General features: G+C 39.2%; 1 protein-coding gene across 2 annotated transcripts in view; it reads left to right on the forward strand.

The window, feature by feature from the left end:
* SPTLC2 (serine palmitoyltransferase long chain base subunit 2) overlaps positions 1–27,112 on the forward strand; it is an 80,368-nt gene that overhangs the window by 20,242 nt on the left and 33,014 nt on the right. For both annotated transcript variants that reach the window (XR_005601948.1, XM_039552179.1), the window contains exons 5-9: positions 98–222; positions 4,807–4,900; positions 8,722–8,827; positions 9,658–9,877; positions 11,768–11,894. Coding sequence is in view for 1 of the 2 variants with exons in the window: in XM_039552179.1 (XP_039408113.1) it covers positions 98–222; positions 4,807–4,900; positions 8,722–8,827; positions 9,658–9,877; positions 11,768–11,894 (672 nt within the window). In the remaining variant the exon portion in view is untranslated. The remainder of the gene's footprint in view (positions 1–97; positions 223–4,806; positions 4,901–8,721; positions 8,828–9,657; positions 9,878–11,767; positions 11,895–27,112) is intronic.

The following is a 27,112-nucleotide window of genomic DNA, read 5'->3' on the forward strand; positions in this document are numbered from 1 at the left end:
AGAAAGCGTAGCTTGGTTGGTGGAAATTCTTTTTGTAGAATTTAGCAATAGTGAAAGCTTCTGCTTACTCTGCATTTCCCATTTGTTTTATGTGCAGGAAACTTGGACAAGCATGAGGAGCTGGAAAAGCTAGTTGCCAGGTTCCTAGGTGTGGAATCTGCAATGGCATATGGAATGGGATTTGCAACCAACTCTATGAACATTCCTGCTTTAGTTGGCAAGGTATGGCTTAAGTCATGGACCAAAGCTCACCTAACAAAGATTCTAGTGGTTGAATTTTCTAAAAGCTACTTGTTTGCTTTTGTGTTTCCTCAGTGGCAACCCCTGCAGATATTCTCTGTGGAAGCTGTAGGTCACAGTGTGCATCTCTAACCATTGCAAAAATCTCTTCTGGAAACAGCATCCATGGGACCAGTAGCAGCCCAGAACTTTCTCTCTGGCAAAAAGCCTAGCATGTTAAGTCTTGCTTTCTCAGGCTATTCCTTGGTGTGTGAAATGGTGGCTGATTAACAGACTGATTGGCTGGAGGTACTTTGGTGTTTTTGAGACACTAAGGACTGACTGTGTCAGATACACAGATAAGCTGAATTGCATATTGGTACATGGAGAATTTATTACCTTTGAGTGACAGCTAAAAAATCCTCCCTTTGAAGAAGTACCAAAGTTGTTTGAGGGAAATAAGGTCAAATAAGTAAAGACTCATGATGTGTGCCTCATAAAACAGTAGACAATTAGTCTGAGTGTCCAGTATCTCCAACTATGTTTTTTCAGTTATTGGAAAATGAAATAATAGTGAAATTTTTGTTTGCATCTTCTAAGGCAAAATATATGTTCTCTTAGCTCCTCCATAGAGTAAAATAATGTAAGGACTGGAACAGGTGTTTTTTTTTTTTTAATTATTCACTGTCACCCTAATACTACTAGTCTATTGAAATTCTTTGTCCCTGTGTAGTGAATTATTTTCCTTTTATTTAATTTATTTATTTTTCACTTCCTGATACTACTTTGTAAATCTTCCTCTTGCAGTATCTACAGATTATAAATTTGCTGTCTCGTTCTTCCTGGCAACTTTTCTTCCTGGTGATTCTGTCCGATTAGCTGCAGTGTCTTCCTGCACGCTATTTTTTTTTTTTTTGTAACAAGGAAGTAGCACTGTCTAAATAATGTGCCTTTTCTTTTGGTCTGTTAAATTTTAAATATGAAATGCTTTGCACAATAAAAACCAACATTTTTGAGTCTGATGTGCTTCAAATCTAGTCTTTCTGGAGTCAAATACTTCTGCAGTGCTATAAATCTGAGCACTTGTGTTACTTCTGACATATCTTTTACCTGCATTTTTTGGCTCTTTGTCTTTCCACTTCTCTCCAGTTTTATGTTCAACAGAAAAATGATTAATGATTTCTGTGAGACCTTTCAGTTTTAGTACACACTGTCAGATACATTTAAGTAGATTGCTGGTTGTTGTCAGTACAAATTACTCATTCCTGCAAACTTACTCAATCTTTTTTTCTATGTGGAGCATATCTTCTGTATATCTTCAATGCCTTATGAGAATACCCTCGAGACACCTTACTCAGATCCTGAGTTTTCACCTTTGAACTTCAACAGGTTTTACAACCATTGAGAAAATCTGAACAGTAAATTTCAAGGCACGTAACATACCTATTTTTGTACAGCTCCCTTGTACATTTACTAAGCCAACTCTTGTCATAAATGGGTACAGCAGTCTGTGTTGGGTTAGTCATGAGGATACTTAGTTTTTTGTACACTTGAAATAAAGTAGTAAGAAGCTTCTGCCTTATAACAATACAAGTGTCCTTATACTCAGGTGGATACTCCAAACAGAAAACACACTCTAGTGAAGAAAAGTTCTTGTCAGATGAACCATTTTGCAGCTCAGAATGTTCACTAAATGTTTTTTTTTTTTGGCTGCCTGAAGTTGCTTCTCACTGCACATTTGATTTCTTCATTGTCTGCAAATAAGGACACATAAATCCTGAATTCTGGCACCACCCAGTATACAATTAATTGTGTGTGCACGACCTGTTTGGCAATGCTTTGGTAGTCCTCAGTAAAGCTCAGAGATTCCCATGCTTGATTAAACTCTTGGGCTAATTTTTTTTTTAAGACGGTTTGTGTCTTTCTGCATGTCCTACTTAACGTTTTCAACTGCAAAGCTGCCTGGAACACAAGATATGTTTGACATTAATGATATCTGGATTCCTCTATTACTATTTAATTAGCTAAAAACAAGCTACTGAGTGTAGTTGCTCACATATACTGGACCACCTGTTCTTTTTCTGCTCTGTGGAATCGTGAAGCACTTAGTTTATGTTCCTACTGAATCCTCTTTTAATAGCAACAAATACAGTTTGACTATCCTAGATCCATCTCTATGCCATAATTTGATCAGCATTAGTCAGCAAAAGGAATTCAAAAGCTTTATCATTACTTAGTTGATCTTTATTCACTGTGCCTTGTTTTCAGCATCTGCTTAGTAGAAGCTGCTGTTAATAGGTATAGTTGGTGTAGACTGAAAGTTGTATTTCAGCACTGTTAAAGCATCACTAAAACCAGGTCTTTCTGCACCTGGTAGTTTTCATCAGTAGACACCCTCTGTTTACCGCCAAGTTGTCATGTGCCTGGTACAGTCACTGCCAAGTATGCTGAGTCTAGACCACAGATAATGGGAAATTTGAGGGTTACTTAGAAGTTGTTAGACCATTCGAGGCTAAGCTAGACTCTCAAACTTGCCTGTTTTGGAGTAAGTGCCATTAATGTAGTTAGCATAATGTAGTCAGGAAGTGTCATTAGTGTAGTTAGTTAATAACACCATTCTGTACTGCCTTTAGCACGGAACTTTTTATCATAGCTCTGGATTGAGAGACTAGACAGTTGAGTTACAACAATGATGCTTGAAGGATTTTTTTTTTTGGTTGTAAGAAAGTAAATTAATTTCCATACATAGGTGGGTTGTGAAATTAAGTGCTCAGGACTGAATTACACGATTTATGTCCATAGCACTCTGTGGTAAAATGTGGCATTCACTTCAATAGGCCTTGTAGGATGTGGTGGTAAGCCTGATCTTCACTAAAATGTTTTTCTAGAGCCCAAGTAGTGTTACCTCCAGTTACTGTTAGCCTTGTCCTGGATGCTTTCTCAAATGTAAATTAGCTCATAAATGCTAGTGAAGTCTTATTGTAGTAGCGGCACCCAGTTTTACATATGATCATCAGGGATTGCTGTGCCAGTGGCTTATGTGATCCATGGCCCTCCCTCTACAGGCAGACAGTATTAGACTCTTTACTACTTCTTCAGTTTCAAATTAATTTGTTTCTAAATGAATGTCCTGTTAGCAGGGGGTGAAAAGAGGCTGCTGCTGCTGATCAATTTGTTAGGTCTACTTTCTCCATCAAATGCTTGTCCTTGTTTTTATGGAAAAGCTTTTTCTAGACTATTAATCTCTCCTTCCTATTTTTTTTTTTTTTTAAATCTATCATCAGCTTTCTACCATTCCAAGAAGGATACTAGTACTGAATTATTATATTCATGTTTTTTGATACAGTGGTGTTTAACAGCAATGCCCTCTGATGTATACATGGTCTGATATAGTAGTTCCAAAGAGCAAACACTAGTTGGAAATTTTCATACTGCATATGCCAAAGTCTATGAACTATGTAATGTGAATGTTTGTAGCAGCCGTATGAACACATGGCATTTATTGCAGTTTCTGACGAAAGCCAGTCTTGAGCTTTCTCAGAATGTAGAATGTTTCTAAGTTCATCGCAATTCTAGTGCAGTTTCCTTTATTTTGGAGAAAATACTGTTGTCTGTGACACTCCTATAACTATAGGCAATGCTTTTCACAGTCGTTTCTAGTAATTCCCATTGCAGAGAAGAAATCCTCTTGATTATTCCCTCCATCAGTTGTTATTAGAGAAGCATGGAATGACCATCTTTTAGTGCTAGATCTTCATCATTTTGACACCCTTTCTAGATTTTTAACTGAGCAAAGTCACTTTTAAATTTGCAGCACATTTGCATAGTAATTGGAGTGGACCAAGGTTATTTAGAAATATTGTTGCTCCCTTATATATTAATCCCCCAATATACATTCCTGTAGTCCACAGTAGTAACGCTGTGACTGAATGTTCAGCATATCAGTTATTGACCTGTAATCATCACTGCTCTCAAAGCATACATGTCCTGGTTTAATGTTTGTCCAAGGACTTATCATCTGGTTTTTTGAAAAAGCAAATGAATTCAATATCATGTTTAATGGCTTCAGAAAACTTCTCCATTTCACAATGCAATTTTGTTTTCCACTTTCTGCCCCTTGTATATTACCTCCATCTACACATGGGTTTAGTCAGTGGTTGCTTCCTAATGTAAGAAATAGCGCAACTTGGATAAGGCCTTTAATCTAGGACTTCTGTGTCCTGTTTCTTAGCAGCACTGTAGACTTGCTGAGTGAACTGTGGTAAGCTGCTCTGCTCCCTGTTTTACCTGACTGCATAGGAGGATGAGTACTCAGCAGCAGCATGAGATATTCAGGCAGATTCATCTGCAGGACTTCCAGCAAAAGTGAAACTTGAGTGGTTCTTTCAGTTAAGAGAAGTTGTGTATTTTTATTTGCCATAATAAGGCTGCAAATTGGGTCTTAGCAAGTCTTGCCTGGACTAGCTGCATTTATGATAGAATTTTTTTTTCTTAAATGATCTTGAAGCACTTCAGAGCTGAAAGGTGTTACATGCTTGGCTGTGAAACAACCTTTTCAATATCTTCCTCTTTCTTCTTCTAATTCAGGGCTGTCTGATTTTGAGTGATGAACTGAATCATGCATCACTAGTGCTTGGAGCAAGACTGTCAGGAGCAACGATTCGAATCTTTAAGCACAACAGTAAGTATCAGATGGTGGACTCTGCCTTTCTGCAGATGCTATAGATCAAATACAATCTTTTTTATCTTCTAACAGTTGGAAATCCAATTTCATGCAAGGAAATCAATTGCTAGTTACCTGAAAGGTCAGAAGTCTGCTGCTACTGAAAGCAGAATCATCCTGAATAGGATATTTTTTATATGTTCAGTCCCAACTAATAACACTTTTATCCTGAAGCTGTTCTGGCTTACATCTTCTGCATATGGAGAAGAACATGCTACCTTTTGGCAACTCTAGGGGCACTGGTGTTTTAACATGGTTTCTTGTTCTACCGTGCTTGGGTAGCTCAGCATGGTTAGACTATTCTAACAGTCTGTGTCACATAATAATGCAGTCTTGTTGGGGCCTAGGTTACGATTTGGGGGATAAGGAAGTTTAATTTTAGAACTAGATGCTAACATGCTCCTACAGTAACAAAAGCTTATGATTGCAGATGTCCTAGCTAAACATTGAATTGACTAAACATTGAATTGGCACAATGTAGTACTAAAAGAATTTTTGGGACATGAAGTGTAGATTAAGTTTATTGAATTACTTGCTTTAAGTATTTGTTTCCAAAATACACAGATTTTTTTAACTTCCTAGTTTCATCTTCCTCCAAAGGAGGTATTTATAATAACTTTCAGGTTAAAACTACCTAGGATTTCCTTCTCTCACTCTTGATGAAAGAGGTACCTGGTTGTTCTTGACTAGTAAGGCCACAACCTTCGTTCTTCAGGTACTCCTAACACTCTTTATAGTGTCAGTCTCTGAGATCACCATGGCTCTTGCTCTCTTTGAAGTGTGTGGTGATAACAGCAAAACTTGGGTGACTGAATTTTTTTTTTTTCTTTGTCCTACTTGATAGTGTGGATTCTCTCTGCTGTGCTTACTGTTTCTTTTGTGTTCACTCTTTCTTGTTTTCTATCATTTGAAATAATTTGTTTTACAAAAAAGTAGAGCTTATTGTAACATTAATTTTTTTTCTTTTTAATTTGTTGTGGTTGGATGCTGGCCCAATACCAGGCACCCACAAGAGCTGCTCACTCACCCTCCCCTGCCACAGCTGGGCAGAGGAGGGAAAAGGAAAAAAAAAATCAACGAATGCTTCATGAGTGAGATAAGGACTGGGAGAAACACTTCAAGGGCAAAACAGGCTCAACTTAAGCTGTAAAGTGAATTTGTTACTAACAGAATCAGAGGAGGATAATGAGAAGTAAAATAAGCCCTTAGAACACCTTCCCCCTGCCCCTCCCTCCTTCCCACCGACAGCACAGGAGACAGGGCCTGGGGGTTTGGTCAGTTCATCACTGAGATTTCCTTCTGCTGCTCCAGGAGAGGAGTCTTCCCCTGTGAGGCCGTGGGTCCCTCCCATGGGAGACAGTTCTCCTGAACTTCCCTGGCGTGGGTCCGCTCTCCCGAGCAGCGGCCGCACCGCCCCTGCTGCAGCGTGAGCCCCTCCCACGGGCCCACAGCCCTCCCAAACTGCTGCGCCGGGGCTCTCTCCTTCCTCGGGGTGCAGTCCCCCAAGGACAGGCTGCTCCAGCCTGGCAGCAGGGCCCTCTCTATCCAGCGGGTCTTCCACTGGATCACAGCCTCCTCCAGGCATCCACCCGCTCCGGCACGGGCACCTCCCCCACGGGCTGCGGGTGGATCTCTGCATCCCCCGTGGATCCCCACGGGCTGCGGGTGGATCTCTGCATCCCCCGTGGATCCCCACGGGCTGCGGGTGGATCTCTGCATCCCCCGTGGATCCCCACGGGCTGCAGGGGCACAGCTGCTGCACCATGGTCTGCACCACGGCCTGCAGAGGAACCTCGGCTCCAGCGCCTGGAACACCTCCTGCCCCTCCTTCTGCACTGACCTTGGTGTCACCATGTTGTTTTCCCTCACATGTTCTCACCTCCTCCTCTTCTTTTGACTAGAATCAAAAACCTTGTGACTTCGTTTTGATTTTCGTCTTAAATATGTCATCACAGAGGTGTTACCAACCTCTCTCATTGGCCCAGTTTTGGCCAGCAGCATGTCCATCTTCAGAGCCATCAGCCATTGGCTCTGCCAATGGTGGAAGCTTCCAGCAGCTTCCTCGCAGGAGCCACCTTTGTGGCCCCCCTGCTACATAAAACCAGGCCGTGCCAAACCAATACATAATGTATTTGTAAATTTTGGTTGCTGAGCAACATCACAAAAGTTTTGCATTCAACTTCTGCATTTGTATAGACATACTTCTGAACATTACATCCAGTTGCAGAATTTCAGAGAACATTGGTGACAAACATAGTTCTGGCTATGAGGAGAAGGACTTAGAAGCTGCTGTGATGAAAAATAGATGATTTGTCAGCATGGGGTACAAATTAGCACTGGAAATTGGGGAATATTCTAGAAACATTCTAGATGGTGGGTTTCTGTGGAAGAGAATGTAATGGCAGATTAGAATCAAGGCAAAATGCAAACAGTGGTCTTGGCCTGTCCAGATGATGTTCAGTTCATATTTCTGTATGTGTTCTCAGTCTTACTCTTGTTACACTCTGTGCTGCCCTTTTAACGTCATTTTCTTGAGATGTTAATGGCTTCATTCATACTCAGATTTTTAGAAGTGGGAGGGAGGGGGGAATGAAAAATTCCCCTGAAATTCCATGTTCAATGTTTTTATTTTTTTCCTGCTTTATTCTGTAGTTTGTCTTTTTTATTAAGGTCAGACTAATCTTCCCCTCCTTCCTGAAAAATCAGAGTAGAAGTTTATTTTCCACTGTTCTCCCTAACTGCACTAACCTTGTCTTTCCTTCATTGAGAGACCTGTTGGAGATAGGGACTACACTGCAGATTTCTTCATCGTTGACTTTCTTAATGCTAGCTGTCCTTTAACAGTCCATTAACTGACCTACTTTGCTGTGTAGTTTTTAGTCTAGATCTAGTTCACAAGTTCCTCTTGCCGCTACAACTGCCCTAGTCTACCAATGCTCTTTTCATTTAATGTGTGCTCTTTTTCATGCCCTAGTGTTTAGATCTGTCTCTTGCTCAGCACTTGGCTTTTATGCTTTGATTAATCCCATCTTCACTCCTTTCCTCAGTTTTTTTTCAGGACTGATTCCACGTGTATGTATTTGTTCCCATTACTTAGGTCTCTTAGGACTCATGTCAAGTGTTTGTAGCTAAAGTTAGTAAGATTTCAGAATACATTTCTCCTAACAGCTTCATCTGTCTAGTTTCTGATATGCTGAACATTGTCCGCTTTCCTACACTGGTGGTTCTCTTTTTTCCCTTTTCTCCTTTTGGTTTAGAAGCTTCCTGTTCCACACTTCCAATACCTTCAGTTGTAAACAAAGGAAAAAAGTACACTTGCCCTGATTATTTTCCTGCACTCTGGTCTATCTTCTACTTATCTTTAATTGATTATCCTTGAACTTGTTGTGTTCTAGCTCTATTCTGTTGTTCTGTTCTGAATTATTTCTATCCACAAGGACATTCTTACTACCTAAATTGCCTTCTCTTTTCATCAGAATGAGATATCTTCCTTTTATCTTTTTTTTTTTCCCCCGCTTTCTTTGTTTGTGCCTAATGTTCTAACTTCTGTTTTAGTTTAGAATTATGACATTCTTCCTTGGAGTTCATACAGTTACCTATTCCCTTCAAGCTCATCCATGGGCCTGTAGGTAGATGAAGCCTGTGCTTATTGACTTGTGTATGGTCTGTCCTCCACCCTGGAGCAATTTGTGCCTTTCTGGAGTATTGCTGTCTTTAGTCATGTCAAAGCTCAAGCTAGTAGCTGTTTTGGTACCATTTAACAGTAATTTCTGGCGCAGATATGCAAAGCCTGGAGAAGCTGCTCAAAGATGCTATTGTGCATGGGCAACCTCGTACACGGAGGCCCTGGAAAAAAATTCTTATCTTGGTGGAAGGAATATACAGGTACAAACTATTCTTTATATTCCTAAGACCCTCCACATGAGATCTAAATGCTTAGTTTTTGGGTTTCTTTGCCAAATCAAACTATGAATATTGTCACTTCGTAGTTATTTCATTAGTCTCATCTGTGAATTAAATTGCACTGTGTATGTCTCACATCCTGGGCTTTCTGTTGCTAGAACTATAGCTGCACCTGGTGTTATCACAATGTTTCCCACATCCTGATTAGATTGTAGAAATTAATTAATCAAAACGGATTATTTTTCTCAGAGCTGAGGTCTTAAGTTGCTTGTCCATTTCATTCTTTCTGTGCTCATTAGATTATGCTAGTGTGAATGGAATTGCACAATTTAAAGTTTTTGCAAAGAGTGAATAGGAGCAGTAGGCATAGCTATGTTAGGCATTTAAATCATGGTGACTTTCAGCACAAAATGGGGTGTTTTGGAGTGTTACTAATGGGAGCCTAGTCAGTTCTTAGAAGCATCAGGTAAGTAGATGTCAAGTCAGAATACTGACATTAGGGTAGAAGTAAAATTGAGATAATTTTATAAATGAATTATCACTGAACACATTCCTGTGCCCTAAGTTACTGTTGCCGCTACTGTTTAGTCTGTATGTCAGTATCCCAGACATGCTGAACAGGTAGAAAGTAGAGATCTGGGCCCCAGGTACAAGGAGGAGAGGTGCATCTCTGCAGACTGTGATGTGTCTAGCAAATTTTAGGTGTTTGTAATTACTGAAAGAGTGAAGAAATGAAAGCTTAGTGACTTTAGGCTCTATAAGGTGGTCCCAATTATGAAATCAACTTATACTGAATTTTTGTTTCTTAACAGTATGGAGGGATCCATAGTCCGTTTGCCTGAAGTGATTGCCCTTAAGAAGAAGTACAAATCCTATCTGTACCTTGATGAAGCTCATAGTATAGGTGCCCTGGGTCCCAGTGGCCGGGGTGTAGTGGAGTATTTTGGACTCAGTCCTGAAGATGTGGATGTTATGATGGGAACATTCACCAAAAGCTTTGGAGCTGCAGGAGGATACATTGGGGGCAAGAAGGTAAAAAGCTGGGAATCTCACGGTTGGTGGTGAAGTCCATTTCAGACAGGTGGTGGAACTCTTCATTAAGCATTTCAAAGTTAATCTACTCATCAAGTACCCTACTGTCCATTTGTTTCATAATTTTACATACTATCTAATACTGTGAAAGTCTGCAGTGCAGAAGAGTCTAGTCTAGTAAAATACCTCATAATCATTTAGGTCTCACATGATGATCTCATTTTGCAGAGTGTACAGTAGTGATGTAATATCTTTCTAGGAACTGCTAGGAGCCAGGAAGCTGGGATTTCTTGATGTTACTTTTAATGAGACTTGAAGGAAGAATGCCAAAAGCTTAAGTTTTTCAACCTGTTTGGAGGAAGATCCTCTTAGATTGGTCTGGTAGAATTGATTTCCCCATGGTGCAAACAGTTTGCTTTCTGAAAAGACATCTTTTCCATTTTTCTTTTTTGGCTGGTTGATTGTTTTGGTGTTTTTGTTTATTTGTTTAGGCATTTTGTTTGTTTGGGGTTTTGGGGGCTTTTGAGGGGGGTTTTTTTGGCTACTGTCTCCTTTCCATTGGAAAGTACAGCTAGAAGGTGTTGCCTTTGCCAAACCTCTAATTCTCAGAGGGATAGTGTAGACAATTCCCTGTGTCACCTTTCCCATATCCTAAAATATCTGATCTCATAGATCAGGCTTCTAAGCTTCATTTGAGGGTAAAATTCTATCATTTTCCTACCAGGACAATAATTTTTTACGTATTAATTGGGATAATTACTTCCACCAACCCAAATGGAGATGGAACTTAGAGATATTCCTTGTAGGGTGTTAACTGCAGTTAGATGAAAACTACTTTGACAAGTTCCCCAGAAAAAAACATCATATAAATCTTTTTCCAAAGGTAGTGAGCTAGTGGGATTGACTCCATGGCATAAGGTAAAGCAGCTAAGAGTCCTTTGCAACTGTGTTTTAGCTACTGATTGAGGGATTGCTTCAGAGGTAAGAGGCCTTAAATCTTCTTACCTAGTTTATTTCAAAGTCCCTTTACAACTTCCTTTCATTTAACTCTGGCCCTAGGCAGACAGCCACAGAACACTTCTGCACATTTTTATAATGCATTTGCAGCTTGTGATAGCTACAGAGTTGTCATTATTCATTTTATGGTAGCAAAAGACAGAATCTGTCCTGGCATTCATACTGATGTTTATAATATTTTGGTAGGGTGGTATTTTAGCATGGTTTTATTACCATTAACAAGCAGCCTAGATAAAAGGTGTGTTGGTCCTTTGTTCCTATATGACCTGCTTTTGCCCTCTAGGAAAGATAGCATGTGTTTAACTGTGAAACGCAGAAGGGTTAGGCTGAGGTTCTTGTGCTCTTAAATTACACCTGCTGCTTTATTTATATTGTGCTGATGAATGAGAGAGAAGATTTTGTGACCTGTTCCCTTGTTTAGTGGATTTTGGGGGGAAAAAAGTATTTTGAGTATGATCCATAAGCACATATGGATCCTGCTCCCCACTATTTGATTTTCTGTGTATTCCTACTGTTGTAATGAACACTTTTGAAACTCACCCTGGGCACAGCCTAAGTAATACAAACATAATGCAAACCCTTGTTTCAATCCACTGCTGATGGTGTTAGCTAAACAAGTCTGTCATAGACATTTGTCTTTGATCAACACACATTCTTGCCCTGTGACATTATTATTTGTCATGTCCCTGCTGTTCACATTTCAGCTGTTTATTTCTTGTACTGTTAAATTAATCCTTGAGGTACTTGTTCTCTTATGGGGCATTCTGAAAGAAGTTTTTTGTGGTGCCTTGTTTTATTGTGATTAAAGATATGACAGAAGCATTTCTCTGAGTGCTGGGAAGGCTATGTCTGATGCCTCTTGTGTTTTGCTAGGAACTGATTGATTACCTCAGGACATACTCTCACAGTGCTGCATATGCAACGTCAATGTCACCTCCTGTTGTGGAGCAAATCATCACCTCCGTGAAGTGCATTATGGGTGAAGATGGTACAACTATTGGTGAGTCTTTCTAGCAGTAAGCATGTAGAAACAGGAAGCCAAAAAGAGCTTCTATCACTTTGACAGATAACACATTCAGTGGGCGCTTTCATAATTATCTGTTAGTACACGTATGGTTGGAATTTCTGGATCGGTAAACCAGTTTACAATTCTGCTTGGCAGATCAGCCTAATTACAGCATAAAGAGTTTTCAGCTAGAGGTAAGTCATCTTAGTCTTGTCTAAGGCACTATTTTCTTATATTTGCATCTCAGTTAAAGTAAATATGGAAATGTTTCTGAAATCCCTTTTTACTTGGGGAGCTAGAGGTATATTTTTCAAAATCGGTGAACTTAATGGCCTAGGAGAAGAAATTCAGCATATTTGTCTTTATTGCCTTAGTTTTCCTGTTTCATTGTAGAAGTAAAAGGGAAATTTGTACTACTCTCTGGGCATTCAAAGCCATAATGACAAATTCTTGTCTCATTTGATTATGGGGTTGTGGCTTCCTTCTGTTACAGCATGAAGTAAATAGCTCTTTAAGCTGCCTTGAAACTGAAATGGTTTGCATGTAGGATACTTTTGCCTCTTCACAGGTAATTAAAAAGTTGTGAGCAGCTTAGACAGGATGCTGGTGTAGTTTGCTGAGGATCTGTTGGAGGCATTTAGAATTCCGACTGCAATATTGAATTCTTGGAGCTTGAGGCATGTGGCCACAAGGTGGTGGTGGTGTATGCTGAAGAAATGAACTGGCTTTTGAACATGCATCATCTGACCAACCAACCTGTTGGATAACTTACAGTGGAAAAGCTCACTGGGGAAATGACTTGAGAATTTTTCTGTTATAATAGGCTTCATTTGGTTTGCTTATATTATCTGAGACCAGGGTTAAGTGCCAGCAGTTGATGTTGGTGGTTGCTCAGTAGACACATCCTCAGTGAGGCAAGTACAGCTGGACAGCAGCCTGCATTTGTGCTAGCTTTGAGTGCTTCTGAGTGGTCCATGTGAGAGACCTGTACCAAGAGCCAAGAGGTGACTCCCTGCTCTTGAGTACAGATATTAAGCAAGCGTCAAACTACACAAAAAGTTGTCTTGCTGTAGTCTTAAAAGTAATTGTTTGAGCTTTTTATAGCTGATGATTTGCCAACAATCTGTGGTCTGCTTAGGCGTTGCTTGTTTTGGGTTTCTTCCAGTATCTGTTTTGCTTAATGAAACAGGAAGCAAGGAATGTGTAACTGATTTCTGTTTGCAGTATTTAAACTCAGGCATTTTTGTCTCTTTCTGAGGCTACAGTGTGGTATTTGTTCAAGCCAGGAGAATGGAAGTAACTTCCTTTCCAGACTTCTCCTGCCATTATGCCAGTGAGATCCATCTGAGCTGAAAGGCAAACCAGATCAGGAACGAATTTGGCAAAAGATAAGCTCAAAAGATCTTTTTTGTTCTCATGTTGCTTAAAATGCATGTCAAGCTACATCCTGCTAATTTGGTACCAAGAAGTACCAGAATTCCTAGGCACTCTAATGAGAAAATGAGTGGTTTTTGGTGTTCGATAGGTATTTCATTTCGAAGTATGTCCACTTTCTATATGAGCTGTAGCACTTTTCGTAAGTGATGGATTTAACATCTGGATAGCCAGAACCCTGTCAAATCTCAAAGGATTTCTCAGCTACAGGTCTCGTGAAAGTGTTACTGGCTTCTTTAAGCATCTAAGTCAACTTTGAGTTAAGATAAGCACCTCACAGGATGATTTCTGCATGAAAGTGCTTTTCTGTTTATTTTCTGCAGAGTGCTGTTTCCCAGTCATGCGTTTTTTTTAATTGCCTTAAGGCTTTAGAGATAATACTACTGTGTAGACATTTTCTGTGGATGAAGTTGGCGAAAGTTCAGTTGGATGAACTGAGCAGCTGATTAGTGATAGCATGACAAAAGTTTTTCTTTGTTTAAGGGCTTTGGCTGAAAAACTTCTGTTTAGATTCTGTGGAATTACAAGTGGGCTCTGGAGGACCACTGCCTGCAGTTGGTTTGACTGTGAATAAATAAGGAGTAGATGGGTGCTGGTAATAGTTGTTAACTGTGAAAGACAAGTGGAGAAATAGTGTTAAACTGGGTGACTGGTAAGCACCTCTGAATTGACTGTGTACTACAAAAATTTCATTGCATTTAAGTTAGTCAAGCTGAATGAATGGATGAAGGAAACTGAGATAGTGCAGTGGTTTTACAAGAGCACAGGAGTGGAGCTGGAATCAGAACAGTAGATGGCTAGCTCCCAACCTCATGTTTTGGACCACAGCTAAATCTTTTAATGGCTTCAAGAATGCTTTCTTGAAAAGAGCCTTTGCGGCTTCTTTGTCTGACTGCTTCTGTTTACCACATACCATGTTGTAAAACCTGCTGTCCTCCATGGCATCAAATTATTGTGGAAATTGTCATGTCAGGTTGAGACAGTCTGTAGCTGAGGAATAAGTAGTAGGAACAGAGTAGTTTTTGAAGATGAAAGGGGTTCTGTATATCATTTTGCAAGAATATGTTAATTGTTTTTAGGTTAATTCTAAATCTAAAGAAGCATCTGAAGACTCTAAACTTACAATATAAGGTGGTGTAATTACTAAAACTTTACATTACTAAAAAAAGTGAATGTCTCCTTTCAGATTTTTCCAGCAAGTTGCCAGCAACTAAATAGGATATTAGTAGGAGGCAGCACAGACAAAATACAGATGCTATAAAAAGCTTCTCAACAGAGAATGTAAGATGTGCTTATGTGGAGATGTGCTGCCTGAGTTGGGACAGTAGTTTTCTTGTGTCTTGATTTCTATTCAAATTAATCTGTTAATTCTTTGTAATGTGTATGCATGTACGTGACTAGCAAACTTCAGTCACCCTGAAGACAGTTACAGCAGTAGAATTATATATGAATTATATATCTATCTCTCTCTCTCTATATATATATATGTATTTTACTTGTTCCTTCATCCAGACTGCAAAAAACCATGCCAACAGCTAAAGCAATGGCAGAGGCACCTTAGGGGTTCTTGGTAGTAGTGTTGCAGTATTGTAGCTCCTCTACATTATCAGATCAATACTCTGTCCTATTTTACTTTGCATGACTTGTCTTGCACTGTAATTGGCTAGAAGACCATCATGGGGTCTTAAACGAAACATACTTGATCTGTGATCCCTTTGAGAATTTCTTCAGAGGAACAGACATCCTCAAGAGTGTTGAACATGTTGAGCATATAGACTCTTCAGAGAACTCAGGTGACAATGTACATGTCTTGTATATCATCACATTTGGCTTTGATATATAGTAGAGCAAGGTGAGCAGGAGAGATGGAGAAGGCTTCTTTCTGCAAAAACCTTTTGGAACTGTTTTCCAATTCAGAGTCACTACGGTTGAAAACTTTAATGAAAAAGTGCTGCAGATGCTTGTCAGCAGTTTGGTGAATGTTGCTCTTGCTCTGTTCAGCCACAAAATGAATGAATTTCATATAGTTTTGTAGATAAAGGAGCTTTTTAAACAATGATAATAAAAAGACACAATAAGCAGTCTTTTCAGGGTCATACTACACATACACAAAGATGACAAATTGATTCTTGGAATGGAGTTCTGGAAAGCTGTAGCATAGAGCCACTTGATTCTTGCTGTTATTTAACTTGACTGTAGGGAAAATGAGACAGCTTGGGTCTTGTCATGGTAAATGAGACATTGTTTTGATTTATGATGTTAAGTACTTGGCCTGTCGTGATGAATTTTTCAGCATCAATGGTTTGGTTTGAGTTGAAAGCTGGATTTTTTGCCACTACAGTCTCACTAGGACTGGGAATCCAGCTGGCTTCTTTCTGTTATTTACATAAGAGCCAATGATACATCCTGTACAACTGGAGTTCTGTTATCACTGTAGCTCTTCAGGACCCAGCCTGTTTGTTGCCCTGATAACATTGCTGGGGGCACGTGGAAGAAAATCATAAGTAACCCAAGTGAGATTCAGGCAAATCAAAACATGCAAAGTGAAACCAGTCTAGGGACTGGTTAAGCACCTTCAGAGCTGAAACTGAGTTTGCTCTCCTGTGTACTAAAACTGAAGATCAGCGTTAAAGCCAGGTGTCCTTTAAGTTTGAACTACAGCTGGCAGTACTAATGGCTTGTAAAAGAGGTGAACTACTTCTTTCCACAGACCTTAACTCAGTAATAGTAATTATACCTGTTGACATTTGTAATGAGTTTACTGACTTCCATGTGAGTTTTAGGAGGCAAATATCCCACACCTAATCACAGCACCATACATAGCATGCATAGAATGAGTTGTGGATAGACCTTGCCCAAGATGGCTCTTAAATTTTGAGTGAATGTTGTCTTGAGCACTGTATAGAAATGAAGGATTATTATCCAACACAGTTCAGTGGAGGCAGCAGTTGCATTGGCCATCCCAGCTGCTAAACTGTTGGAAACTGCTCTTTGGAGGCTGGTCAGTCAGCAGCACACAGTCTGATTGGTATTTTTCTCAGCATCTCAGTTGTGAAGAGCCAGTAATTGACTCCACCTCATCAGTGAAAACATTAAAAAAAAAAATTCTACTCTTGCCATTGCTATGTGCAACAATATTGAGTGAGTTAAATCAGAGAAGGTAGTTAAGCCAATTATAACCAGAAGTAATAAGAACGTACAGCTGTCTTGGCAGAGAATTGAGCATAACTGAGCTGTTCAGAATTCAGGACCATTGTTATACTGTCAATATGCCCAGGGAGAAGCATGCTAGGGGGGGAAACTAAACCAAACAAAGCTCAGATGGGCTGCTTAAATTCTGGAGGAGAAAAGACTGCAATTAGTATTTTAACTTCCATGTGGTTAATCAGGCCCTCACATGAAGAAAGGACCTCAGCAGTTCAATCATCTGCCTAATCAGTAAGTTTCTTGAAGTTGGACATTTTGTAACATTACCTTTTTCTTTCCAAAGACAAACCACAACTATATGCACGTACAAACATAAGGAGTAATAAAGGAATAGCCCATGTTTCAGCACCTGGACCTGAATTTTAAGTAGCTTATGGTATATTTATAAATGAAGTCTGTACTTTGCCATTCATTGCCAGCAGTAGATCCACAAATGGAAGCAGTGACTGCTGTTGTACTCCAAGGGGGAAATACTCCTTCTGCAGGCTGATGCTGAAAACATTCAATTATCATTAAAATCGGTTCATTTGAATTTCCTCCAATAATGCACTTGTTAATGAGGTGTTAAATTATCACCTTGGGAACCTGGGGACCAGTCAAAACTAATTTGGGCAAAGTGAAATTTTTTTTGTTGCTGCCCTTGAGAATCTCAAGCTGAGCTGGGAAACTGTTGGAAAAACAAATACTCTGGGGGTCATAAAGAGAGTTTCCTGCTTCTCTCCAGGGGTTTAACAGTTTTAAACATCATTCTCTGTATTTGTACTTCCAGTTGAGGATCTTTTAAATCCAGCTTGTTGCTGCACCCCTACCTGCCTCCCACAGAGTATGGCAAGCCTCCAGAAAAATTGCTTTAACCTGGGCTGGGCAGGAGAAATCTTTCAGCTTTTGACGCTTTGAAGAGTGTTCACAGACATTATCAGAGTTGTGCCCTTTGTGTTGTACATTGAAATGTGAGAATTCTTCAGTGCCTCTTCTTTTGGACTTTATTCAACATTGTGGTGTTTGTACAGAGCTTATAAATCTTTGTAAGTGTACACCTGCTTTGTTCTCGTAACATTCTGGTTCAGAAACATTGCTTTGTTGAAGTAATTTAATTTTTCTTCATTTCTTATACTACATTTGATTTAAAATGTGTATCTTTTTACTCTCAATAGCATATGTGGTGCCAGGTTTTTACAGAATGCTGGTGTGCAGCTACTACAGGGAAAGGAGAAAATACTGGTAGCAGGTTACTAGTATATTGTTAGCAACAGTGCAACTGATACACTTCTGAATCATTAAGGTAACATTAAGGTAAAGCATTTCAACAGGAGCAGTCACACATGAGGTGATGTGCACTCTTTCTTTGGGTTAGTGTTAAATAGAGTTCATGGTTCCTGGTGTGGTACATGATTTACTAGAGCAGAGTTTTTAGAAAATACCTGAATGACCCACACAAGCACTGCCTCCTATCATCAGTCCTGGCAACTGCACCAAATTTCTACATATTAAAAATAATACTAGTACTGCAATAGTTTGTGCAGTATAGAGACTTCTGTGAAGACTGTGGTAGAATTGTTTCTGTCTTCTTTGGAAACAGGCAATAGTCAGTAATGAAGCCTTTTCTGTGGGCTGTGTTAGGCTATGTGGGAGTTGCAGGCCAGCTGAGCTACTGTCCATGCCTACTTTAGTGGGTTCTGATGGAAAATGTGTTTGGCACAAGCTCAACTCATTCCATTTCCCATCAATGCAGTTGACCTGCCACAAATTCCCAAATGCAGACAATCTTGACAATCTACAATGTGTACTTTTGTCCTGCTAGAGTGCAGATGTTTGCTAATGTTTCAGAATTAAACTTTCTTAGATAGTACAGATTTAATCTTTGAAGGAAGAAGCTGTCTGAAAAACCTGCATGCCAATTAATGTGTTTGAAGACCATATGGCCAGAGGAGAGATTTGAGATTACTTTGAATAAGATTGAGCAGATTCTGTTGCAGTCTAATTTCAGTATTGGGGTTTAGTTCAAGACAAATTGACTTGTCAAGGACAGGATAAACCAACCTGTAGGGCTTCTTTCTGCCACAAGTCAGCTTCTGTTAATGCTCAGGTTATTGCCTAATTGTTGCATAGTGGAAAAGTTGTGGTTACAATACTGCCTGCATGGGGGAAAATGTGTTACAGAGTATGCATGCTTCTCAAGTTCATGTTGGCTAGCAGCTCCTAATATTTCTTAACTGTTTGTCCATGGACAGTGGGATTGAAAAAAAAAAAGAGAAAGAAAAAAGGCAGCAGTAAAATACTTCTGAAGCTTTTTAAGACTTTCAAGCTTGCTTTCCAGCTGGTCAGCTTAATATTGTATCATATAAGTGTGTTGGCAAACTCAGTCTCTAAGTGGGCAGTGGAGAACTCATTTGTCCTGCAACTAGCATCTCTAGAACTAAGTACTCTGTGCAAACAGATGTGTAACTCTTGCAGAAGAACTGTACCAAGAGCTGGAAGCAAAATGTTTAGTACCTCCAATCTGAAATACAGCTTGTCTTTTCTAGGATTATAGCTATATTCCTGACAAGTATCTTTTTGTTCAGGACCTGGCATTGTAGAGGCAATTGTGGGTTTTATATGTACAGCTTTGATCTTTCCAGGATCCCTGGAAAACAGAGCTGTGCAGGAAAAACAAGTCTGTAAATGTCGAAGGAGAGGCAAGGTCTCCAGGGTTTGGGCCTTTTCAGGCACAAAGCCTACTCTTCCACCTCACTGCAGTTCCAGGTGGCAGGATACCAGGAGCTTCTTGCCAAATACAACTTACTAACATGGGAAAGCTCAACACCCTTCCTGTTGAAATTATTGCAGAGTTTTAGGGTAAATCTGAGAGCACACTGTGGAAGGACAAGTATGGCTACTATAACAGATAACACAGGTAGATGTGGGCAGCTCTGACTTGGTGGGAAACTTCCAGGCTATAGTTTTTATCATGAGATAACTTGGCTATAAGCATCTTTGATGTCAAAGGAGAAACTTGAAATGTTGTACAGGACCTCTTATTGAATGGATCAAAGTCTTCACAGAAAGATGTATGAAAATGTGTTCTGTGAAAGATTGAGGTGCTGCCTTCTCAATAACTTCATACATAAGCTTCCTACTGAAAAAAAACAAACCAAACCAACTCGTTCAGAGTGAAAGTTTGTAATTTTAGGACACATTAGTAAAGAGCACATACACACTTGCAGCATCCTGTCTCTCCCACTGTGCCTCTTCTTAGGTGAAATCTATAGCAATATTATATTGGGAGGTATATCAAAGTCCGGTTGAAGTACAGAAAGAACTTTGGAACTTAATGTGCTCCATTCCATAAGGTCCCATTTAGTACCGCTGATGAAAAGTAGGTGTTGAGGACTATTCTGTTCACTTTCTTTATCCCTTAAAGGATTCTTCTACCAAGAGACATAGCTAGAAGGTAGTCTGTCTGCCAGGCTGCTTTTCTGGATTTTCAGACTAACACAGAGATAAATACTTCTCATAGTACTTTACAGTATCAGTTACTGGTCAAAGCGTACTTCTCTGTAGGATCTCATTATTATCTCAAGCTCATGGAGCCTATTTCGTAGCACTCTTGGCATCATTTCTTTATAGAGCTGACTTCTGTTCAGTTTGGCCAGAAGATGGTACTTCAGTGTTTATGGCGGCCACCTCCCAAAGGAGTTTGCCAAAGAGTACAGTAGTCAGACGCATCCTACCCTTCAGGTGATACCCCCTCAGGGATACCTCACTATCCAGGTAAGAGAATGGATGCCCTAGCTCTATTTGTTGCTTTCTAGATGAAGCTGATTATTGGCTATTTCTAACCAAAGGTGGACACTTTATAGCTGGCTGGTGTGTCTTTTCCAGTGAATGACAAGCCTTGCTGTGCTAGAACTTGAGCATTAATCCAGATGCTTCAGCAGCAATGCTATTAGAAGCTTTTAAGGTGTTGACATGGAGTGTGACCAGTCAGCTGACTTTTGCTGAATGCTGTTTCTTGCACTTAGAGCATTCCTATCTGATTTTATATTTAAGGGCAGCACTTCAGTATGTGGCTAATGCAGCTGTAGGGAATGGGGGAGAAGATTGTTGCTAGTCAGCTGCAGTTAATTTGCACTGTTTCTTAGTCTACCTTATTGCCTGTGATTTATATGATGTACAAATCCTTCTATTTGCCTGAACTGGCATTGAGTTTTAGAAGAACAGATTAAGGCCTATGGATGTTGTAAAACCTTGTGCTTTTATACTGGTTTGATGTAAAACTAAAAAAAAATGCAGGAAAAAATAAATCTAATTTTTATGACTAGCTAGCAAGAGTTCTATAGGGAAGCTAGTGTGTTAAAGCTCAGTCAGAAGAGGTACCAAATTACTGCTCTAAAGTTGAATACTTGGCTGTCTTTCCAGTCTATGAATTCCATTGTGAGCTCCTTAAAGATGTGCCTAATGGCAGGATAAATATACAGGCAAACTAAATGTTAGTTAATAAATAATAACTTTACCATTAAACCACACTGACTATACTTTGCTGCATTTCCCTGAAGACTATTCTTGTATTTGAGAATTTTAGGGGAAAATTGTTCTGTTTTTTTCCTGAACACAATGGAGCTAATTCTTTTTTTCCGAGTTTGATTTTGGGAGGTGTTCCCTGTTAACACAGGGCATTCAGTGGCATTGGTTATGGTTGTCAGACTCTTCATCTTTTCTAACCCTACAGCTTTGGCTATAACCTGTGTTGTATGCAGTCATTTTTACCGGATTTCTATACTTTTCATTTTCATAGTACTTCATACTTGTGCATTCTTTCTTCATTATGTTTTGAGAAAAGTGAGCACAGTTTGGAGTAGAAGGTGCTACATGACCACTTTGGGATTTTTTGTTTGGTTTTGTTGGTGGGGTTTTTTTTGGTGTGGTGTTTTTTTGTTTGTTGGTTTGGTTTGGGTTTTTGTTTGGTTGGTTTTTGGGTGAGATTTTCTCCATTAGGAAGAAGGCGCTAGTAGCTTGTAGCCTGTCGATTTTGAATATGATGCCCTAATATCCTGGTTGAGTCCGTAGATTTTGGTATTTAATTAACTTGGAAATTTTACTACCAAGGGAAACCTTTGGAAAGTGTTATGTAGATAAAAAAATATTCCACTACAAGTGTTTGTGTTGTCTTGGGATTCGTTCTTTTGACAATTCATCACGAAGTGAAGGATTTGCATGTCTTCATGGAAGCTATGTAGATACCTGGTAAACAAGGGGAATTACACTGTGTTCTGGGAAGTGGATGTGTAGGATCTGGGGGTTTTGATAGTTCTTTTGTAATGGCATTTATTGGAATGGTGGAAGACACTGCTGCTGCTTAGGCGTGGTCTTGGATCCATGTGGTGGTCTTCATAAGACAGCTTAAGTTTTGGGTTTGATGTATTCAGTGGGATTGAAGGCTCATATGGGGGACTTTGGGAATATTTTTCATAGCAGCATTTTTCCTAACACAGGGCATAAATGTTCAATGACTTCCCTTTAGATTTGAGGGGAGTCTAATGTGGCCACAAGGGCTGTATATTCCATATACCTTTGTTTTTCTATAGTACTAATGTATTGTGGAGTGTTTCAAGTGCCTTTCTTTTAAAGTGTTGTCTGTATAGATCACACCTATTAAACTTAAGCACTGTGCTTTTGCTTGGAAAAGCTGGGTGCACTGCAGCTCTTTTGCTTTCTGGGAAAAGAAATACAGTTTTCTGCACTTTTTATTGTGGTCTATGCATGTAGAGAACAGCTATGCCATATAACATAGGGTGAACTCCAGCCTAACAGCAGCAGAATGGCAGAAAATGTGCTAATAATATATGAGTTTAATAGATACTTTTTAAAATTTGCTTTATCTGTTTTAAGGTGGATAGCTTCAGAAGAGATTTTATGGTAAAATGAACTTTGGAGATGGAAGGAGTACTTCCAGTGCTGATATTTTTGTTTTCCTCTTGAAGAAGTACTTACAGTGCTGTCCTTTTTGTTCTCCTCATGGTTGACCTAAAGCTGATTTCATGTTTTATACTTGACTGTATCTTTCCATTTTTGATTATAGCTCTCTTAAAATGTGGAAAGGGGCTGCTTTGCTCTTCTTAATGCACATGTTCAGCTGGAGGTGATAATCTATCTGGTTCTGTAAGGTTTTTTATACCTGTATGATATTTTACAATTAATAAACACAGTAATATTAGCTTAAACTAGGTGACTGCTACATCATGTGTAACATGTCCTGCTTGAAACAAGAGGTCTTCATCACATATTTTTGTATATATTGTTAATAGCCATTCATATCCTCCATCTTCTCTTGTACTACATAGGAAAAGATTTCTTTACCCTTTTGTGTTGCTGTTTAAAATCCCATGGAGCAGTTTGCTTTGGTACTGACTTCCATTGTAAAAAAACATTCCGCACAAAACAGATGGAAAATATAGTTCACGCTCTTTGTTGCTATGTTGTAAAGCTACTGAACTGTCTCCATGGAAGTAGATTATAAACATCCTTAATATAATATGCTTTGTCAAAGCTTGCACATTCCTTAGCTTCTAAAGAAATGTGGTGTTTGTATGTGTTCCTGATGTTTTTGCTCTCTGTAGCTTCAATCTGCCATAAAGGCCTGCCAACCTATTTGTACTGTACAAAGATTTGAGTCTTTTTTTGTTCTGTCTCTTCTTCAGTGATGCTTTCTTTTGAGATTTTTTAAGAGCAAAGATGTGCTTTTTAAATTTCAGTGTCTGTGGTATCATAATAAAAAGAAAATAGAAGGTTTTTAATGCTTGCTTTTTTTCAACAAATCAATTAAAGGTAAGTTTTACTGAAACTATATAAAGGTAATTTTTTTCATGGTTCTGACTTTATGGTGAAGTTGCCATAACTAGTTCAGAAGAGTAGTCTGATGAGCGCACATTTCTTTTCTTTCTTCTCAGCAGGACACAAGAATAGCTGTCAAACAGGATATATACAGCTGTCTTTTTAATGATTATGAACACTATTATCATGACTGCATTTGTGATAATACAAAATCTGTATGAGCTAATGTGTAAGTAGTGTTAATGCAATCCCACAAATCCTCCCAGTGATTTAATGTACAGTTAGATAATAAGTGTACCCAGGCAACAAAAACTTAATTTCTTTGTTCTGGAGGGATAGCCCTTATCACATTCTTTAAAATTACCTCTTGATCTGAACCAATACTTTATAAGTTCACCTTCAAAATAAAGACGACTGTAAATCATAATTGTTAGGATGCAGGGAATTTTAGTCATGTGACAGCAGTGCAGCCAGATCCAGTAAGCAAGGTATAAACAAACAGGAACAGGTATTGTGAATTACATTTCAGAAATTGTTTTCTGGATTGTCTGGGGGGGCGGGGGGCTGGGATTCTTGCAGGCAGTGCTGCTATTCTTCAGCAGATCCTTCAGCTAGTGTCAGAGTGAAGTTGGCTGGTAATGTGCTTTTGTCCTCACTTTCTGTCACAGTAGATTTTCTTTGTATGGCTAATCTATTTGGCGATGTTAATGCTAGAGAGAACTTAAACTGCTTTCAGTAGAAATTTGGCCTCTGGAAAAGTCCTGTGTGGAAAAGTACAGTGGTGGCTTGTGGGGTTGGAGTTAGGGAATCCTTCTGAGTCTTGTGAGCCTAGTCTCTCATTGCAACAGGGCTTGAAACGTATATGAGGAGATGAGTGTAATGTGACCATGAAATATAACTGTTGTTCCTATGCAGTTCTTTGCCTATGAAATAATTTTGTGTTCAGCCGGTCTTACTCATTTTTAGATACACAGGCACATGCTATTGCTTTCTTATTCTTTTTTTAATAGTAAAATAGAGTTAGTGGATAATTTTATCAACTTAATCAACCAGGCATTATCTTGAATTCTCCTTTAAGTGGAAAGAGCTTGTGTCTTTCTGACAGCCTTCTGACAGGAGACAGTGGTTTGGTTTGGTTTTGTGTGGTGGTGTTGCCTTGGACAAGATCCATTCTTCATCAAAGACATCAAATCCTACTTCTGTCTGGGTGGGTTTCCCATGAAGAGTCACACTAAACACAAAAGGAGAGCATGGAATCTTTTGTTCTCTGTTGTGTGAACTTTAAAGTAGAGACAGTTGGTGTTTCTGCAGTGTCTGGTATACCATTGAGTTAGTACTGGGGGAAAAATTTTAAAAGCAAATTACCAGATACGCGTGATTCTAGTAGTCATTAAAGAATCTGATGCTACCAGCAACCAGCAGTCTTTTTAGACTCTCCTAAGTGTTAAAGAAAACAGGTTTCTGTAATTCAAAGTGCATTTTGACTGTGGAGAAGTGGCAAGAGATGGTATTATGACTTCCTTCCCATCTCTTGAAACTGAGTTACTGAAATTAATTGCAAGGTGGCATTACGTTTGAGGATGTGGCTCTTTTACATGGATAACTCCAGTAGATTATTTATGTGATGTGGATCTACTATTTCATAATTTCTGTATCTTTAAAATCAAGAGACTGTTGAAACTAAACAATGGGAGCAATTCCATTTTACTTTGCATGCCATCTTGCATAAGATAACAGGCTGTATAAATGTGAATCGGAATTGTGGTTGGATTTGGTGCCTGTTTTGGGGGGCGATTGGATTTTTTGTGGTTGATTTGTTTTGTTTTTCCCTGATGCTAACTTAATAATTCAGATCTAAAGAAAAGAAATCAATGCTTGCTGCATGACAGTTTTTGCATGTTAGGCTTAAATGAAACACTGATATACAAAGCCTGTTTCACAGCAGTCCTTGAACATTGTCAATAACCATAAGCTTTCTGGCAGCCCAGGTGTTTACAGGTTTTGAGAGAACCACTCATCCAGCAGAGCTTTTGGAGGAGCAGGCCTAGGGGGATGTATGTCCTGCTGAATAGTCCTTCCCTCTTCTTTAGGTAATGTGTGTGCAGACTTCAAAGACTGCTTGAGGTCAGCAGATCATTTCCTCTGATTATCACACAGGGAGCCTGAGATGGTAATGGCTCCATATCCCTGTTGTGTGTCATTTTCTTATCTATACAGAGGGAAAGGGCAGTTTTTAAAATTAGGGTAAAAAGCACTGCAGCTCAAGTGTTAAACTTTGTAAAGGCTGCTGCTACAAGCTCAGTGGTTCTTAAGATTTCTTTTAAAGGTTGACAGATTGTAAACACATGCATTTTGTTGGTATCCCTTTAGCTGTGAACTCCTGAGGGCTGGATGTACCTTGTAGAACAAATAAATGGTCTGGTGAAAAAGCTCCAGGTTCAGAGGGCTGATCTCTTTGGCAACCTGAGAACGAATGTGTGGGAGGAGGTACTGTTATGGCCAAGGCATCAACTGATGAACCTCACATAACAGCACAAAAATTCACACACTTCTGTGACAAATATGTAGCATGTCTCAAATGCCAGACTTGTGTAGGAATTATCCTGGTATTAAGACAGCTGTAATGTTTCCGTATTAAGTTACAAACAATCCTGTCTTTTGGAGGTACCAAAGAGTTGTGTGTTGTTCCTGTTGTGAAGCAATATTTTAAACAGGAGAGTTTTGAAAGTTCATCCATTGAAATAGTTGGTGTATTCTATTGGCTGTATTTTTATCAGAATGCTGAAAATATCTGGTATTTTTAAAAATGCTAGTCAGTATGCAACCCATGATGTTGCATACCAGTGGAGCCTTTAAAAATCTGTATTCCCCAGAACTGTACTGAAATTCACTTCATTACAGCTCACACAAAGCTCAGCAAAAGTGATCATTGGTGCCTTGTGTTTTTTGTTAGTTGTGGGCTTTTCTGGGGGATGTCCCCCTGTTTCATTTAGTTACATCTCAGTGCAGATGCCAGTTCATTCTGTGTGTCAAGAGAGACTGAGGTGTTTCAGTTAATAAAATAGGTTAATTCTGGTTGCTGGCTCTAGAAAATTCAGATTACTTAGGAAATATAAATTGCAAACTAGAAGGAAGAGTCATAATAAAACCTACAGGAAAACTGTTCAGGCATGTTTGTCCTTAGAGTTGTATTACATGATTTTAATATGGTGTTAATTAGAAGCTGATATCACTTCTTCGGTCACTTACTGGAGCAGGAGATTGATCAAGAGGAAGGTTCTGAACATGCTACAGTCTGGTTCTGCCTTGGTGTAAGTGCTGACCTAATTAGCACCTGATCATCGGTGCTGTGGTGTAGCCTATGTTCTTTGGCTTCATTTTTTCAAGTACTGTGCATCAGTTGATATTGGTGGTTCTGAATGTATTTTCTTCACGTAAAGACAAATGCCTTCAGTTGCCTTTAGCTTGATTGGGGATTGACTGGTTTCTGTTTACTTTTTCATTAACATGGCTTTAATAGTAGTGGCAACACTAATGCTTTACAGCTGTTGGGGAATCTCAAAAAAATGGTTTTGTAGTATACTCTGTGTAATATGGCACAGTTGGAGATAACAGTATTGTACAAAACAAGAGCAGTAAAAATATTTTGTTATCAAGGTGAGACTAATTGTCATGTATTGGAAAACAAACAAAAGCCTCTAACTTGGAAAGGGCATTGAGCTTTTTCTTGTGTACGTCTTTGCACAGTGAGTGTGAGT

Source organism: Corvus cornix, chromosome 5 (genome assembly GCF_000738735.6).
Source record: "Corvus cornix cornix isolate S_Up_H32 chromosome 5, ASM73873v5, whole genome shotgun sequence".
Classification (NCBI taxonomy): Eukaryota; Metazoa; Chordata; class Aves; order Passeriformes; family Corvidae; genus Corvus; species Corvus cornix.